This window comes from Acipenser ruthenus, chromosome 27 (assembly GCF_902713425.1).
Source record: "Acipenser ruthenus chromosome 27, fAciRut3.2 maternal haplotype, whole genome shotgun sequence".
Classification (NCBI taxonomy): Eukaryota; Metazoa; Chordata; class Actinopteri; order Acipenseriformes; family Acipenseridae; genus Acipenser; species Acipenser ruthenus.
In genome coordinates this window covers 16,914,860-16,932,560 of record NC_081215.1, presented here as the reverse complement: position 1 = coordinate 16,932,560, position 17,701 = coordinate 16,914,860, and the positions used below count along the sequence as shown (strand labels likewise).

General features: G+C 38.5%; 2 protein-coding genes across 6 annotated transcripts in view; one reads left to right on the top strand and one right to left on the bottom strand.

The window, feature by feature from the left end:
• The window catches only part of LOC117432361 (transient receptor potential cation channel subfamily M member 5-like), a 43,555-nt gene extending 42,686 nt beyond the window's left edge, over positions 1-869 (top strand). For both annotated transcript variants that reach the window (XM_034054165.3, XM_034054166.3), the window contains exon 26: positions 119-869. In XM_034054165.3, coding sequence (XP_033910056.3) covers positions 119-225 — 107 coding nt within the window. In that variant the 3' untranslated portion in view covers positions 226-869. The remainder of the gene's footprint in view (positions 1-118) is intronic.
• Positions 870-2,386: 1,517 nt separating this feature from the next.
• LOC117431967 (phosphatidylserine synthase 2) overlaps positions 2,387-17,701 on the bottom strand; it is a 48,487-nt gene continuing 33,172 nt past the window's right edge. For all 4 annotated transcript variants that reach the window (XM_059002050.1, XM_059002049.1, XM_059002047.1 and 1 more), the window contains 7 exons: positions 16,717-16,767; positions 16,408-16,521; positions 15,572-15,690; positions 14,955-15,069; positions 14,051-14,196; positions 12,526-12,711; positions 2,387-7,997 (listed from right to left, as the gene is read on the bottom strand). In XM_059002050.1, coding sequence (XP_058858033.1) covers positions 7,853-7,997; positions 12,526-12,711; positions 14,051-14,196; positions 14,955-15,069; positions 15,572-15,690; positions 16,408-16,521; positions 16,717-16,767 — 876 coding nt within the window. In that variant the 3' untranslated portion in view covers positions 2,387-7,852. The remainder of the gene's footprint in view (positions 7,998-12,525; positions 12,712-14,050; positions 14,197-14,954; positions 15,070-15,571; positions 15,691-16,407; positions 16,522-16,716; positions 16,768-17,701) is intronic.

Here is a 17,701-nt window from a genome sequence, read left to right as displayed (position 1 = left end):
CGTTCCTATACAGAATTGAATCGTTATTACCATTCACTAGTTTTGTCATTATTCAATGCTGCATAATCAGGATGAGGCGCATGCATGTTACATGTAGAATGAACCTGTTCTCTTGTAGGTTCCATGGTGAGCGGTTCAAAGAAGCAGCAGAGGTGTATGGCTGAGGAGGAGAGCACTGCCAGGACAGACATTTTGATGACTGACTTGAAGTACATTGATGACTGACTATGTAATACAAACCAACAATGGACCAGTTAAACACATTTGCACTGAAGGATTAAAAACAAGGGTCAGTTATTAATAAGTGTAGTAACTCTAAAAATAAATTTAGTTTTAATGTAGTTTTGTGGAAACCTCCAATTTAACCAACAAACAAGGGTCTGCAAGATCGGATTTTACCTACAAGTGATGGCCATAAATGAAGCGTTTACTATGGAAGTGGTTTCTACTTTAATGTAACTACAGCACAGTACCAATGGGTATATTTCTGGAAGCTCTCTTCCCTAATGCCACAATCCCCCGTAGGCCCGGTTGTGCAATTTGGATTATTTTTAAGCTTTTTCCATTTTTTATGCAAGCACAATTAAAACAACTTAAGTCTTTAGCTTTGTGAGATACATATTATTTAAAGATACATATTAAAAGATGATATTGTTGAAAGAGGCTAACAGATGCATTGACTTGATTGGAACATAGCTCAGTCTGTTATCGATCAGATCACCCAATCTCATGGGCTATAACAATGAAAACAGGGACCATGTATATAAAATACAGCTGGAATCAATGAAGTACTTTCCTTATATATAGTCCTGCATCCGTTTAGCAGAGTGGTCTAATTTGGAATACTGTGGTGTGCCCAAAAGACTCCATATTATTGAGTTGAATGTGAAAATGTTACCTAACGTTAGAACTGTTCAAAGTATCAGTGCAAATGTCAAGGCAAGCTTTAGTTACTCACCTGTAGGTGTTTCTCTCTCCATGTGATATCTTCATTCATTGACTCTCATGTCACAAGGTCCAAATTAAAAGTGTTTAGCAACTATGAACTGTGCGAGAACCCAGTTCTTCCTCCGGCATAGCTGACTGCATTTGCTGTAATTGACTGCTTATGTTTGTTTCTCAGCCAGTAAGTTTAGGTGGCTGCCTGGCACTATTATTTTGTCTTGGCAAACAAGTGAAATCAGTAATGTTATTATCTGCCAAGGTTTGGCAGTCACCATAGCCAAAATGTCAGGGTAAATGTTTAGTCAAGTAATTTAAATAGCTGACAACATTTACAATTTAAAACAATTCCTGCATTTGGCTTTTGAATACATCCAAATGATTTTAACAAGGGTTTAGGATATTATGAGATTTCTTTTGTCTTGAAAGTGGTTGGTTATGTACTACGGACACATTGTTGTAAAGACATTTACCTTGCAAGCTTTATCACTGACAGATCTTTTAAAGCCAGATTGCTATAATTTATAAAACAGTTCATTTGGATAGATGGTAACACATTTTTTCTTTGCATTTTACCCCATTAAAACAGATTCCTCACTTAAAGAGTAAGTGGTGGGGTTCTGAAAAACATATCGTTATACGTCCCCCATGTGTTGCTACAACTGTTTAAATAATGTACCTGTATTTTCTTTTCATTGTTAACATCCTGACAACTTTTTACACTTATAACTTTTAAATTTGTTTCAAAACTCTTCTCAAAATGTCTGCTCTAGTGCACTGGAGTTTGAAAGCTGTCCTCTGAATCACTGCAAGAAGGGCTATAAAACATAAAAAAGCAACATAACAGTGCTCAGGCCTTTCTGTTCCATACCACATCATGTATCCTTACACTATCAGTGCACTAGAGTGGACTTCAAAGAGCTTCAAACTCTCTCCTTTACCTTTTCATGAGGTTTGCAATCATTCTCAGCTATGCATATTGCAGCTACTCAAGTATGTTAAGGTGCTTTGACAAAGAGTTCAGGAGCTACTCTTCAGTTCTAGTTACCTGGCATAGACACATGCAATAGGCCAGATCAGCCAAAGGGTCTCTGAGTTGGCACCGGCACCCTCTAGGGCACACTAGTGTATTGCCAGGAAAACAAAAGGAAACTTGTGTCCAAAGTGGCAGAACTCTAGATGGTTCATTACCTCTTTAAAGACAATTTGCCTGCTCTAGCAACTTCTGAGTCAGATGTAACATTTAATAATAAAAAGCACAGTATTTGAGTAATTGCAATTTCAACCACTCAGAATAACTGCAAACATCATAAAAGGTAAGGGCAGTTAAAAAAAAAAGGTGAAGCTACTTGCTCACAGAAAAACGAAGGACCTCAATTCACCTATACATTCTATATTGATCAGGGGTCACAGTCTGTATATGGAGACAAAAAAAAAACACAAGTAGAAACTGTTTGTTTATTAACTCAACGCCAAAAAAATTAAACAAAAACAAGTCAACATGTTGTTAGTAATTTGCATCTTTCTTTTTTTTGTATTAGTTTAACTCCATTTCATCGCTGTGCTACTGCAGCATTTCCTAAAATAAAGTAGCTATTTAGAGAACTGTCAACGCTCTGAGACCGGAAGAAAATGGAATATGTTACTGATGGAAAAACACGAGGTTCAGATTTGCTTCTCAATGACGGTTTACTGGAGGGTAATTCAGCAACTTAGAAGTGCTGCAGTTGTGGTCGTTTTTGAGTTTCATTTCAAATCAGTGCACCAAAATTGTTGCAGGAGGGAAGCATGAACCTACTATGATGCTCAAAATCTTTGAAGACATTTGAGTCCTCTTGTGCGGCATTGATAAGCTTACCAAATCTAAATAACAGGTTTTTCTTTTTTTTTTTTTTTAATAGAGACTTTCATACAATTTTGACGCTAGAAGTGGACTTTGTTCATTTACTTATATAAATAAGACAATACATTATGACAACTTCTAAAGTGAATTTATTTTTGCTGAGTGAGTCGGTCTAAAAAGGTCAGGAAAGGGGCATTTTTTAAAGACAGACAAGGGTGTCTGAAGTTGTATGAGATTGACTTTCTTTAGTAAGCACAAGTAGGCATCTGAATATAAAGGTAATAAAAAGTCAAGACGACAAACGGTTCAACTAGTGTCTAGACAAAGTGTTTTTCTGCTATGCTTTCTTAGGTTTTACCTAAAGCTCTGAAATATAAACAACTACAGCCTATTGGTATATCAAGTCAGAAAAGTTCCAACAGATATTAAATGCATTTCAGATTATTGTTTGATAAGCAGCATCCAAGTAGTCTAGCCAGCTAAAAATGCCCTGGGCCTGTACAATTTAAACTGACTCGGATTACATTCAATAGTAAAAATGGCAGAATGCATTTCCTAAGTTACATCAAAGGAGGCAGACTGGCATTTCAAACAACAACATCATATTCATAGAATGTGTAACATTACCTGATACATAATATTGAGGATAGGCAGACAGATCCAGATTATTCACAATACTTTGCAGAGAACTACACCCATCACAGTAGTTAAAACAGAACTGAACCCAGAAAAATATTATATATATATATATATATATATATATATATATATATATATATATATATATATATATATATATATATATACACACACACAGCTATTTGTATCATCATGAATGTCAAGGGTTCTGTATTTAATTAAAAGCACCAAGATGCAACGTTATATACAGCTATGCCCCTCCCCATGCTTGTGGTTTGCTATAAAATATTTAGTAAATGAAAAAATAAGTCAAGTCATACTAATATATAAATTAAATTAGACAATAAAAGGTTGGAAAGTTATGAGATGAACCAATAGATGTCTCAAAGTAATAATGAACGCAGCATTACACATCAATAACTAGGCTTGCTGAATTTCACTCATATTTGGTGCACGTTGAATAATTGAAGCCATCATGCAAGTACTGCAGTGATAAACCTGACTGTTTAAACCAAGAATGTGAGTTTAACTGTAGTGTTAGACAGCAAGGTTCTTACTCGCACTCGCACTCGATTTGATCAACTTATACCGGGATAAACCACAGCTGGATTTTGTTACAGCATTTTACAGAACTTGGATGGCTTCCATAATTTATTTTTAAGGATTATCCTGGGATAACCAAAAGATAGGTAGTTGATCCAGTTGATAAAATACAGGATAATTCCTGAATGCTGTAAAATGCCTGACAGCTAACTCCAAGGTTACATACTGATAGGAATGGTTTGATATTTTGACACACAAAAAATTCAGTTGTATGCTTTCCATTTAATCCCACTTAAGGTGCCTTTGTGATGGCTTCAATTTGAAAACTGAAATATTTCTGTATCCTGGTATAATAAATCTGACACATCTATATAACTATAATCTTGAAATCTGACGCAGTCAAGCAGTTTCGATTAAGAATTTCAATGGACTATACTCAGGTTTGCTATACATCATTAGAATTATTGTGCATCACATATAGCATCTATTTGATTGCCCATCTTTAGTTTGGCACTCTAGGAGCCTATTTATATGTTATACATGCTTGTTCTGGTTTGTGCACAGCCTTTCCAGGAGTTTATATTAGGCATTTGATTATTTTAGGAAAATCATTTCATAAAAAAAAAAAAAAGTATGTTAGTGTAATAAAGTTGTATCGTTTTCCCAAGAATTAAAATGTATCATTTTTAACAGGTACATTTTTACTTCCAGATTCATATTTTGTATCCTGTTCTAGAAGGTACAGTCACTTCAAATCTCTCGGTTTTACAGCAGAGCACAGTTTATACACGTTAAAGCAGATACATTTATTTAATAAATCTTACCACAAATGATGTGAATTTTACTACAGTTTGCCTTAAATTATTGGTTATGAAAAGCACAGATAAATATGTTTTGTAGCAGAAGAGAATTCTTAAAAATCAAAACGCATGTGACTCGTATGAGACACAGCGATTGGCTGTAGACACCTGATTATTCCAGCAACCAGGAAAGCATGCAGGTTAAGCCTCGTGAAATAAATTGATTAAGAATCTCTTGTTGGCTGTGCTATAAAATAATATTTTAATGAACAGTGTTTATTTCAAGACAAACAGAGCATTCAAGGTAATATCTACCAATTAATTAGATTTTAGTCCTTTAAATAAGGTTGTAAATCTGGTAAGGTACACAGTATGTAACTGATAATCCATAAAAAAAATATTTTTTTTAAAAGGTGTTATAAAAAAATCTAGCCCCAAGCTATATACATGTTCAATTTTAAAACATCAAAATCAACATAAAATATGCAAATCAGCAAGTCTGGTTATAAAACTGTAATTATTGACTATGTGGGGAAACCAAACATACAATATTATATATAAAGTTGTATAAAAGGAGGAGCGGATTCTGCTATAAGAGGCTAATCTTCCTCCCTACTTTGTGTTTAATAGGCATGACATGCAGCAAGGTCTGTTTTATTGATCTTAACAGGCAGCAGATTTCACCAAACCATTCCTGCTATGCATTCTATTGCCATTTTTGGATATACAATCAAATTGGATGTACTATTTGTTAAGTATGGATTAATGTATTTATCATTATAAATGCATTCATTTGCATACTATTTTGCTTCCCTTGCATGCATTTTACATGTCAAAAGAATAATTTTGGCATCCATTTTTAGAACATAAATAATCTTCATTGAATGCCTTCTGAATCCTTTTTAAGTGCAATCTGGACTTTAACTTGTATCTTTCTAAGTAAGTTGTTATTCTATTTGAAGACAAGAAGGAGATAATTAATAATACCGCAGCGCACTTCACATTCTTTTAGGGGTTAAATTAGTGCAGATTCAGAATTTGCAGAAAACAGAAAACAAAATCCTATCTTACCTTAAATTTAACATAATTAAAAGATATTACTTATTAGTGGAAACAGATTTCACCAAAGCAATATCACTTTCCCATTTAAGATGTTAGTGTTTACCTTTAACTTCCCCCCCCCCCCCCTCCACGAAGTTACGAAGTTGGCGCACAGCACTAACTGGCATCAAAATATTACATTATTATTAATGATATTATTATTTTAAATCAATGTGTTTTTTGTTTTTTTTTAGTTCATAGCATGCCCTACAGTAGAAGAAATCACGTCATAATACACTACAGTCCCTGTGGGGCTCCCGAGTGGCGCATCCAGTAAAAGCACTTGCGTAGAGTGCCGGATGCGCCCTATAGTCTGGACGTCGCGAGTTCGAGTCTAGGCTATTCCTTTGCCGACCGAGGACGGGAGCTCCCAGGGGGCGGCGCTCAATTGGCCGAGCGTCGCCCGGGGGGAGGGAGGGTTAGGTCGGCCAGGGTGTCCTCGGCTCACCGTGCACCAGCGACCCCTGTAGTCTGGCCGGGCGCCTGTGGACTTGCCTGTAAGCTGCCCGAGAGCTGCGTTGTCCTCCGACGCTGTAGCTCTTGGGTGGCTGCATGGTGAGTCCGCAGTGTGAAAGAAAAGCGGTCGGCTGACGACACACGCTTCGGAGGACAGTGTGTGTTCGTCTTCACCCTCCCGATTCAGCGCAGGGGTGGTAGCGGTGAGCTGAGCATAATAAAATAATTGGCTATTCCAAATTGGGAGAAAATAATAAAAATAATTGGCAACGACTAAATTTTTCAAAGAAAAAATAATAAAAAAAAAAATAATACACTCCGGTCCCTACCCGAGTTCAGAAATGGTACAATTTCTCCATTTAGATAGAATTTCAGTTAAATAATTCCCAGTTAAATTTAGACCCTGTGCTAATGTTATTTTAAGCACTTCAACCTTAAAAAAAAAAAAAAAAAAAAAAAAAACCACCTGCAAAATCTCCCTCCCCTTACAGTACAGCAGACACATAGACCTTAAAAACACACAAAATAATGATATACTCTGCCTTGCCACCTTATTAGAACTCATGACATTTTTTTCCCTCCACAATTTCCCTAGTAAGTGCAGTTCTTATGATTTTAAAATCAAATCTCCTATCCTGTACTAGCTTCGGTACTGGATTGTGTACTTCTTTCACCCGTGAAGAGAACTTGGCGCATACCTGTATTAAAAATAGAAACCCTATTTGGCATTTAATGGCTTGCATACAGTTCATAGAACATTTGGCCAACATTCTGTATAGTGACTTGATTTGATCAACCTATACCCTGATTTTTAGAAGCATGTTACAGCAACCACTTATTTCTAGGAGTAATCCTGGGATAACCACTGATAGGTGCTCATTTGCCAGTGCTCCAGCTGTGGTGTACCTCACGGTTTAAGTTGATCAAATCAATAAAAAAGTGGAACTGAACAAGAACACAAAAAGTGGTAGCAAAGCCAGCAGTAGAAACCCGATTTTAAAAACACCATCTTTAAGTTGCACACCAAGCTGTTATGTAGACTCAAAATGGAGTCTTCTATCTAATTGAGCGCTAGTCAGAAGCAGCATGGCAACACAGAAAACATATTTTAAAATGAACTAATGGCACAAGAGAATGTTGTCAAGTTAACATCACCCAAAACTGTTGGACCATCCACATCATTAGCAACAAGGACATCAAAAATCAAACCAGTATGCAGTATAACTGCTCTACCAATCACCCATGTGTTCAGGTAACAGAAGTACTTCTAATGAGTGGCCAGACAGAGTATATCACCCCTTTCAATCTATTCCAGTTTTAAAAGGTGTAGTAAAACACACCATCAACACTCCTCCATGTAGGTCTGCATGCATTAAGAGCCCCCCTCCCCCTCCCAAAAAAAAAACAACAAAAAAAACGGACTGTATAGTGGAGTGGAACATCATTGTCTTGAATATCATTGTTAAAATCCTTTTTGAAGGTAGCAGTAGAAGTGGTAGTAAGAGTGAAGGCCAGACTGTCCTGCTGCTCAGGATTTCCTGTGCCGCACCCCCTCTCTGTTCTGCTTACTATGCGCCGCTGGATTCTCGCTGCCATCGCTCAGGGGTTTCTCTTGCTCACTCGTGCTCTCCTGCTTCTGCCGCCGCGTCTCTTTGTATCGCAGAGTGATGTCCCTGCACCACAGAAACAACATGGTTAGCAAAGTCAATTCTCACCAACTCACGCTGGTTGTTATGTGCAGAGTGAAAAACAGACAGAAAGCAACAAAAGAAAGTGAAAAATGGCCAACAAAAATCTAAATATTGAGTTATCTTCACCCAGGTGCTGACAGTTATATCCAACTGAGCAAGGCAGATTTCAAGTAACAGCTTTTCCTCCCCTTAGCAGAAGAATACAGAAACTGCCATTCACACTGTTTACCACTAGAGGGCACAACTGTTTCAATTCAGCACAGTCTCTGCTCGAGAGAGGCCCAGGACTGAATGGCAGGCATGGGGTGTTCAGGTCAGGGTTGAGGTGCACTCGCGAGCTGTGAGGGGACGTTCTTGGTGTCTGCTCAAATCCTGCCTGACTATAGCCAATGCCATTGTTCCTATACACAATACAATTACATTTTTTTCATTAACATACAGCATATTGGCAATAATACATCTGTAACTGGATGAACTACAGACAGATTTGGCAGGTAAACCTTTGTGTTGCTTAAGCAATTGTACAGTAAATGTTACAGCACAGTGTTAACAAATATTGTAAGTTATGAGAAAATGCAGCTGTGGAAAACATTAGATTGCAAATTTACCATTAAAAAACTATTAGACTGGAAAACAATACGGATGGAGGCCCTACAATTTCACTAGATGCATGTTACACTTTGTTTGCTCCACATTCAAAATGTTTTCTTCATTCACCAAAAGTGTTCAACTACAGCTGTCAGTACCATGAAAACTTAACCCACTACGACCTACATCCAGAATCTCAAAACAAATGATATTGCAAAAGATATAGCCAGTCAGTGCCATGAAGTAGTTAATAAGCTACATTCACAACATGTAACACAACTGCTATTAAATGTCTGTGCAAAGTTGCGTCGAAATGTCCAAATAAAGTTTAAAAATTGAATGAGCGTTCAAGATCTTGCTCAAGAAATGTACACACACAGAAGTAACGACATACGCAGTACATAAATAACACAATAGCAGAAGTAAAAAATGTTCCACACACAAGATGGGAAAAGAAAATGTAATCATTCAGAAAGCCCTTATTTTCAGCCTTGCGTAAAGTGCAGGAATGTCAAGACAAGTCAAGCCAGCTGTCAAACACAAAAATGAAAAGCCAAATTGACCTACCTCACTGAACATGTACATTCCCGCTGAAGACATGGGGAAAGAACACAAGACAGGCTTTAATGGGCATGCTAACATGCGGGGAAAAACCTATACAAAGCTCGTAACCACAGTCAACAGCAATTATTCAGACGTCTTAATAAACGAGCATTTAGGGCACAGTCACAGGCAACTGTTGTCTCTATAGGAAATCAAGAAATCTGTGCATCTACCCCTAGTGGCCAAACATGGCTGACACCTTCCAAATACTGCACAGCTAAAAACATGCTAATCCCAACAGGTTTCTGAATGGCGTGTGGCATATTTTATTATTAGACAAAGATTACAAAAACTCTTTGTCTCACCAGAAATCAAAATGCATTGCCTGTGACCACTGCCCTAATAAAAAATGTGTGTGTATCTATTCCTTTATTGGAAATTCTCCGATTTCAAAATGTAAACAGAATGTAATATTAAAATGTCACTTTATATTTGTAACTTCAAAAGTAAAAAACAGAATCATGTTGTTATACCAACTTGATGTATATTTGTTTAACTAATATGGCGACCCTCATATTGTTTTTGCAGTTTTGAAGTTACAGATATGACCCGCTGCAAAAACACAATTACAAAAATAACAGTAACACAGTCAATTGGACTAGATACACGCGACATGTGTTTGCCCATCTTGGTACAGTTTTATTTTAAACTGACAATATATTGTAGAAATACTCATTTACCTTCAATAACTACTTCCTGCCAACTCCTTGTATGTCCAGGGGTGTGCAATTCATATCGCCCGATGCCCAAGACAACAAGATTTATGTGAGGGACAACAAGTTTTACTGTTATACTTTGCCTGTTGGACAAGTACTTTTGTTCTTTTGTCACAACGTTCTGTTGCTAGAAAAACTCCTGTTGAAGGTTAATGGTTACATTTCTATTTCAGGGAACCAGGGATATGATAATAACCCAACGTTCCCTTTCAAGTATGAAATGTAACCATTACCAAATGGGTCAGTATATGGGTCAGTATACCTAAGCTGTTGCAAAGGCAAGACTGCCGCACGACCGGAATGCTACAAGGCTAAGCCGATGCTGTGTTTACATGGAGCAGGATGCTGTGTTTACATCGAGCAGGAGAGCATCTGCTCCACGGAGAGAACTGCTACACCAAACCCTTCCACTCCAAGACGGTGCTCTTGAAGGCATTGCCCAGCCGAGGCCATTTGAAAAGGCCGGAGTCGGCATGATAATGTCGGTACTCCAGGAGCCCAAAAGTAGGTCTTAGGAGATGTTGATCCCAAAGCATAAAGTATAAAGTATAAAGAACAAAGTAGTAGGTTCCTGGAGTGAGACATTCCTTTTAGTGGGACTAGTGGTTAAACAATTACATAACTAATCTAAAACGTCTCGTATAGTGCTAATAAAAGCAAAAACAAGTATAAAATAACCGGGACGGCTTGATACTAGTTTGGTCGCTTTGTAGCAAGAGAAACAGTGGGGTATTTCGCCTTTGTTTACATGCCATTTTATAGCGATGAGGTGCACTCATGGAAATCAGAATACAAAATGAGTCAATGATATGATGGCGGTTCTGGAAAGATTTAATGAACCATTCATTCTGTGTGCCTCAAGACACTCTCGCGATGACAAGACAGTACTGTATCCGTTGGGAACGAATAGCTAGTGGTGCCAAGGTGTTCTTTTAAACCTTTGCGGTCCTATGTCGGACCAGGTCCGACATTGCAATTTTCCATTTCCGGTCCGACAGCATCAAAAAGACGTAAAACACAGGTCTCTAGTCGTTCTCCGGAAAAAGCCGAGAAAACCATTCAATGACCGATAGGAGCCGAGAGAAGCCGGAAAAAAAAAGAAAATAGAAAAAAAGGGGCGGATCTGAGCAATACACATAGCCCCAGCACCACAGAGATAACACGGACATAAACAAACAAGATAGCTGCTTCTGCATCCAGCGCTCAAAGAATATCACAGACATTGCAGAGCTTTTTGAGATGTTATAGTAATAAAATAATGACTTGGATTTATGACTTATAATGACTTGGCATTATTGAGGAGTTTGGTGATAAAATGAGTGATCAGGAGATGATTTATCGGTATGCACAACTATGAAGAGGTATGTGAAAAATACAGCAAACAAGGGGTGGGGTGGGGCTGGAGATGCAGTACTGAGTGTCCTGTTGATATGCAGTTCCTTTTAAACCTGTTCTACTGTGAAAAAAAAATACTTTTAAACAGTGCGTCTAAAATAAACTGTGTGTGTGAAAATAAATTGGACCTGATGCGCCTGAGATACGCTGAATAAATGGACCGCAAAGGGTTAAGTGAAGTTCCTGTTCCTTTAGCCGGAGCATTTACAATGGGAAAAATTCTGTTTCCCTTAGGCGAAGTGTTCTCTTAGGAGGTGTTCCTACATGCGAAGCCCACTGTACCATTAAACCCTTTCTATTGAATTTTAGGCTCAGTAAAATCTGATATGCTTCAAATCAAAAGATTTGTGCAGCTCTCTTCAACTACAGCAAAACCTTCCAATACACTGGCAGTCAAATAACACTTAAAATACTTCTCTTCAAGCCGTGCAGTGGAAGCACATTCTTGTCATACTTAAATCTCCAAAAAAGCAACGTATTCATTCAGAAAACCCTTCTTATTGTTTTTAGTTACAATGCTATTCAATTGTTGTGATGTGCAAACAGCATTAAGCTTCATTTTGGTAATTTTTTGTTCTTACCCACACACTGGGATAACAAAGGCTGTTTGTGTAACAAAAGGACAGTTTCAACTTAAAATACAAACTGTGAACAGAAACGAAGAATCCCCGGCAGCACAACCTGTGCGAGTCATATTAGATTGAACGGTTTGAATTCATGAAGTGAACTGGAAATGTAAAAATATATCATTGATATATCCCGCTGTCTCGAAGTGTTCTGTTCCATGTCAAGCAGTGCACTTAGCATGAAGGGTTTATAAAACCATGCAAATATGAAGTCACTACCTCTAGTGGTTTAATCTGGAAATCAAAAAGTCGCATCATAGAACACAGCTTGGAAAGACGCTGTCTGGTCTGTGTCATTAATATGGTCAGGGGTTTAGACAATGTGGTACTTGATTCACCAGATACCACCTGTAATGTAGCTTTTTTTTTTTTTAAACAATTACTCACAGTGCACTGTCTCTAAACAGAAAAAAACGCTCAGGTCATGTGACCAAAACATGGTCGCCATCTTCAGTAAAGGGTGCCGTTAGATTTATCCATAACACAAGGTTGCCAGCTGAAATGGTTTATGAGATATTACAGTTGTAAGTGTGGCGGCGGATTTTCAAAAACTCATACAATAATGGGTTTCAGTGCTCTTACCGGATGAAGAACCTCCATATGGTCCAGGTGAGGATGACAAGGATTCCCAGAATCCAGCACTGGGTGACGTGGAAGGGGAGGGGCAGCATGAGGGTGTTGGGGTCGTATTTCACCACAATCAAAAACTCTGTCACCGTGATGGCCGCCACCATCCAGGCCTGCTGTCCCAACTTCTTATAGAATTTCCTACAGCACAGAAACAAAAGCAATTTCACAGGCAAGCCAGGGTTTCTTACACCGGGAAAGCAGAGCATGCAGCTGTCCTGTTACTGAACTTTCATAAAAGAGTGTTTCTTTCCTGACCAAGACAGGGACACCCAAAAGCACTGAATTCAGGTGATTTACTAGCTTCAAGTTAATGGCATGTAATAACCAATGCTGCCAATTTTAGAGACAGTATGATAAATGCTTTTTTTTTTTTTAAAAACTTTGTTTCTTGGTTTTTACAAAATGAACAAGTTAGGCAAATGACAAACAAATAATTGTTAAACTAATTTATGACAGAAGACAGAAAAGGAAAGAGAAAAAAAATGTGAGTATCGCGCTTGGTTTCTTTAAAGGAAAATTCCAGAAGAGAGGACAGTCTGAGATTGTCAACATAGGAAAGAAAGGGTTGCCATGCTTTATACAATTTTCCAGTACATCCCCTTAGTGCGAAATTGATTTTTTTCCAATTTGAGGAAATGCATAAGATTCCTGATCCAATGAAGAGGGTGGGGCAGCTTGCTTCCATCCAAACAAAATCAGGCATCTAGCCAGAAGGGTTGCAAAGGCCACAGTGTCTGACTGCAGCCTAGATAGGGGAACATTGTGATGTACCACACCAAAAAGTGCAGTGAGTGGGGTGGGGTCAATGGGCATGTGTAAGGTTTGAGAGGGTCTCAAAGACAGAGGTCCACAAAGAATCCAACCTGGGACAAGACCAGAACATATGGATGAGAGAAGGTTGGATCCAGTTCAGGGTAAATTTTGGCCAGTTTGACCCTTGACAAGTGGAGGCTATGTAAAACTTTGAATGGAATGAGCCCACGTTGAGCACAAACTGAAGAGGAATGCACACGGGCAAGAATCAATTCCTAAATGTCATCTGTGAGGTTGAGTTCTAAATCCTGTTCCCACACGATTTTCAGTGCAGACAGTGAAGGGCAATTTGCAGTTAACTAAAAAAGTGTGTTTGTGGTAGATTAAATTTTAGGGAAAGCTGGTGAAATGTTGCAAAATTATTGGCAATGTATACATCTTGAACTGACTCAATACCACCTCTGTACCATATACTAAAAGCAGAGTCTACCACCGAGGGTGGGACCAGATGGTTTACATCGACAGGGGCAGACATGAACATGGACTGCAGACCAAACTGCCACCTAAACTAAATTTAGCCCTATTGAGTTTTCAGTAGTTATGGATGATCTCTGACTAGGAAATAATTTGCCAAGTACATCTTTACTGGTTTTAAAAATAATTTGCTACACTTTCCATGAGAACACAGCTGTACTACAGAAACCACTGAGGCCCGTAAACTTACGGATCATCCATGAAGTCGTAAATCTCTCGCATGGCCACTCCTCCCACGTTGACAAAGAAAACTAAACGCAGCAACACTAGACAGTGCTCCGGAGGCATCCACAGCACAAACTTCAGGTAGAATGTGTTCAGCTCTGCCAGCAAGAACTGTGCGGGGAGGAAGAGAGACACCAGATCTTAGAGGAGCTTAAACAGCTGCAGTGTCCCGATTATACACACTTTTACTGCCTTTGACTGCTTTTACCAGATGAGCGATTCCCCTTGTCTTTTCAAACCCACCAGCAAAAGTCTTGAATGGGATACAGTCCTATTGTGGAGCTCACAGAAAAGGGTGTCTCTTACTGTATATGCCAAGTGCTTCTGGCTGCTTGAGCTGTGCTGACATCTTATACAATAGGACGACACCCTACTCATAATGTTTATAAATCACAATAGTGAAGACCCTACTGATAAATTGCTATTAAAATGTACAGGATGGCATCTATGCAGAGGATAAAAGGAACAGGGATTTCCCCAAATCCAAACTTTGCTTGATTTGACTTAACAGATTTAAAATGACAAATAAATGAAAATAGGTATGATTAATACTGTGATGATTAATTATGATAACTCCATTCCTTCCTTCAGGGAAGTTGAAATCTGAAGCTAAGTCTGTTCCCCACAATAGCCCATAGGGGGCATCACCCTCAAACATTTTTCAATCATGACTGAAACTGGTGTGCAACAGGGAGATGCAGCTTCTATATATTACAGAAAGTAAGAGATGCTATCTACAGAACAAATGAATCATGTGAGGGGCATCCTATTAACATTCAAGTGTGTTGTACATATGTCAGGTGTTTATTATTGCATGCATGTAATTATACTGTGCTCGCTGGTTCTGAAGACACGTGCATGACTCTTACCACAAATATGATGCCACACACAGCCAGCCACCTGCGCAGATTGGAGGCTGGTTTCCACTCGAACTTCACCCAGCTGTAGGGTGTAAACTGGAATGCAATTCTCTTGATTTTTCCCCTGTGAAAAAACAAGTAATCAAACAGCATAAGCAAAAGGCAAAATAAAAAGCTACATAGGTGGGTGTTAACAATCAGCACACAAACACAGGACCTTATCTAGTTAGTTCTAAAGAGACTTCAGTCCCATTCATGGGGTCCAACTTACTGTCCTCAATCTTTACTCTCACTTTAATCATTATATTGGAGATACTGCACTCTAACTGTGGCTACCCTGGATAAATATTTGACTAACGAAAACTACACATGGATATGTTTGCATGCTTGCTTGAAATGAGCAACTGAAGACTTATTTGTATTGTTTAGTATTTTTTAATATACTAAATCTGACCAAAACAGTTTACTTGGAAATAATTTAAACTCTAAATTCTTAACATCCCTAGTGTAGGTTTAACAAATCACCCCAAGTGTTTTAAAATGTACAGTTCAGTGTATTGCAGTTAGTATACAAATACACTATTTTAAAAAGTAGAAGCCCCAGGATCAAGCCTGGGGTGACACACTTGTATGTTGGAATGTTCCACAGTCCCTGCCACTGATAGGTCTTCATTGAGAGCCACTTCAGGGTCTTCATGCCACAGTAAATCCCAAAGCCATTGCAGAAAACCACGTCCATCAACCACTGCAACAAAACACAGCCAAGACGTGAGACAGGCAGACAGCACAGCATCTTGAGGAACTAGAACCGGCCCCAGCACCATTCTCACTTGATAAAATGGCTCTATTTCGCAGCAAATTCTCATTTTTATTTTGAAAGAAATACAAACTGGCAAGAAGAAATCTCTACTGGGTTGCTAAAATATATATAACCAGCTAGCACTCTTTTACAGAGAAGCACATTTTGATGATAAAAAAAATTCAACATTGATTTAGTTTCCAATTTTTGGCTTGAACAGATAAACAGATTAAACATCCCTAAAACAAAAAAAATACATATTCTAAAGAATAGCGCAGAATACTTGTTTTGTGTACACTTCCCCCTGTTCACAGTGCAGTTTACAGTGATTTCCATCTGTGCTATTATTTGGTTGGAGCAGAAAGAAAATCGGTCAATTGCCTTCTCAGATGGTATAAAAAAAGTACATTTAGATGATTAATTACAAAGGTCACTGTTGAAACAAAAATGGCTTTTTCCAGCAACTAAAAGCTGAATTACTGAAGTCAGTTTATTTAATGATCACTAGTGGTGTGCCTGGTACAAAAAAATCAACTAAGCAGAAACGAAAATCTGAGATTTACACAAAACACACATAATATGATGGTTAAGAAAATTCATAAAATGTCGAAGTTCCAATGTAGAATTTTATGGAATTTCAGTGAAATTCCCACGCATTCGTACATGGTCCCACCAACACTCGCTGAAGTTTGGCAGCTGATGCTCCAGGCTGTATTCCAGGAACTCGAACATGACGCTAATGATCATACACATCCACCAATCACGGATCACCAGAGTCTGCAGGGAGAAGAGTGGGAAAGATGGGTCAGATTCGTCTGTCACAATCTAGAGCTTTACCAGAAAAAGATCCTGCATTTTGACAATTGAATGGCCTTTCTAATACTCAGCCTGTGCTGAATACAGAGTATGTTAGAGTCATATGGTATGGTATGGGATAGTACAGTATAGTATAGTACACCAGGGCAAACTTACCTTTATGTACCAGCCAATAAAATGTGCTGGAACAAAGCCATCCATCTTGTCCTGAAACACAAATAACATGTTATTAGTAATATGCAATATATTTCTCATTATTGTGCTGCACGAAAAACACAGTGCTTGTTTTCACACAGGTTCCCTTTAGGAATGCATGTTAACAATGCTTAAACATTAGGGCCATATTTTCAAGGTGTTTCCTCCAGTCTTCAATTTAAAATAATAATTAAAAAAAAAAAAAATTACAAAATGAGAAACAAACACATTCCGAATGCTTAAGAGAACTTGGATTGTTTTACTAGTTGTTTGTCTCTAGTTTTGGAAAATGAACAGCTGTTTTACCTTTAAAAAAAAAAAAAAAAGGAGTGAAAGACTTGAGTCAACACTTAAAATATATGGCCTTAAGAAAACAAAACAAGATAATTCCCTATTCAAAATAGCCAATATAATTCAATATAGTCTTGGCAGTTTAACTACGATACGTCTTTTTTTAATTTATTTATTTATTTTTTTTATTTAGTAGTCGCCAATAATTTTTTATTATTTTCTCCCAATTTATAGTATCCAATTATTATTTAGGCTCAGCTGACTGCTACCACCCCTGCGCTGACTTGGGAGTGGCGAAGGCGAACACACACTGTCCTCCAAAGTGTGTGCCATCGGCCGACCACTTCTTTTCACACTGCAGACTCACCATTCAGCCACCTCAGATTACAGCATCGGAGGACAACACAGCTCTGGGCAGCTTACAGGCAAGCCCGCAGGTGCCTGGCCAGACTACAGGGGTCGCTGGTGCGGGGTGAGCTGAGGACACCCTGGCTGACCTAACCCACCCTCCCTCCCCCCAGGCAGCACTCGGCCAATTGTCCAGCAACGTCCAGGCTATAGGGCGCATCCTGCACTCCACGCGGAGTGTCTTTACCGGGTGCGCCACTCTGGAGCCCCTAAAGGATATATGTCTTAATAGAATATTTAGAACTCA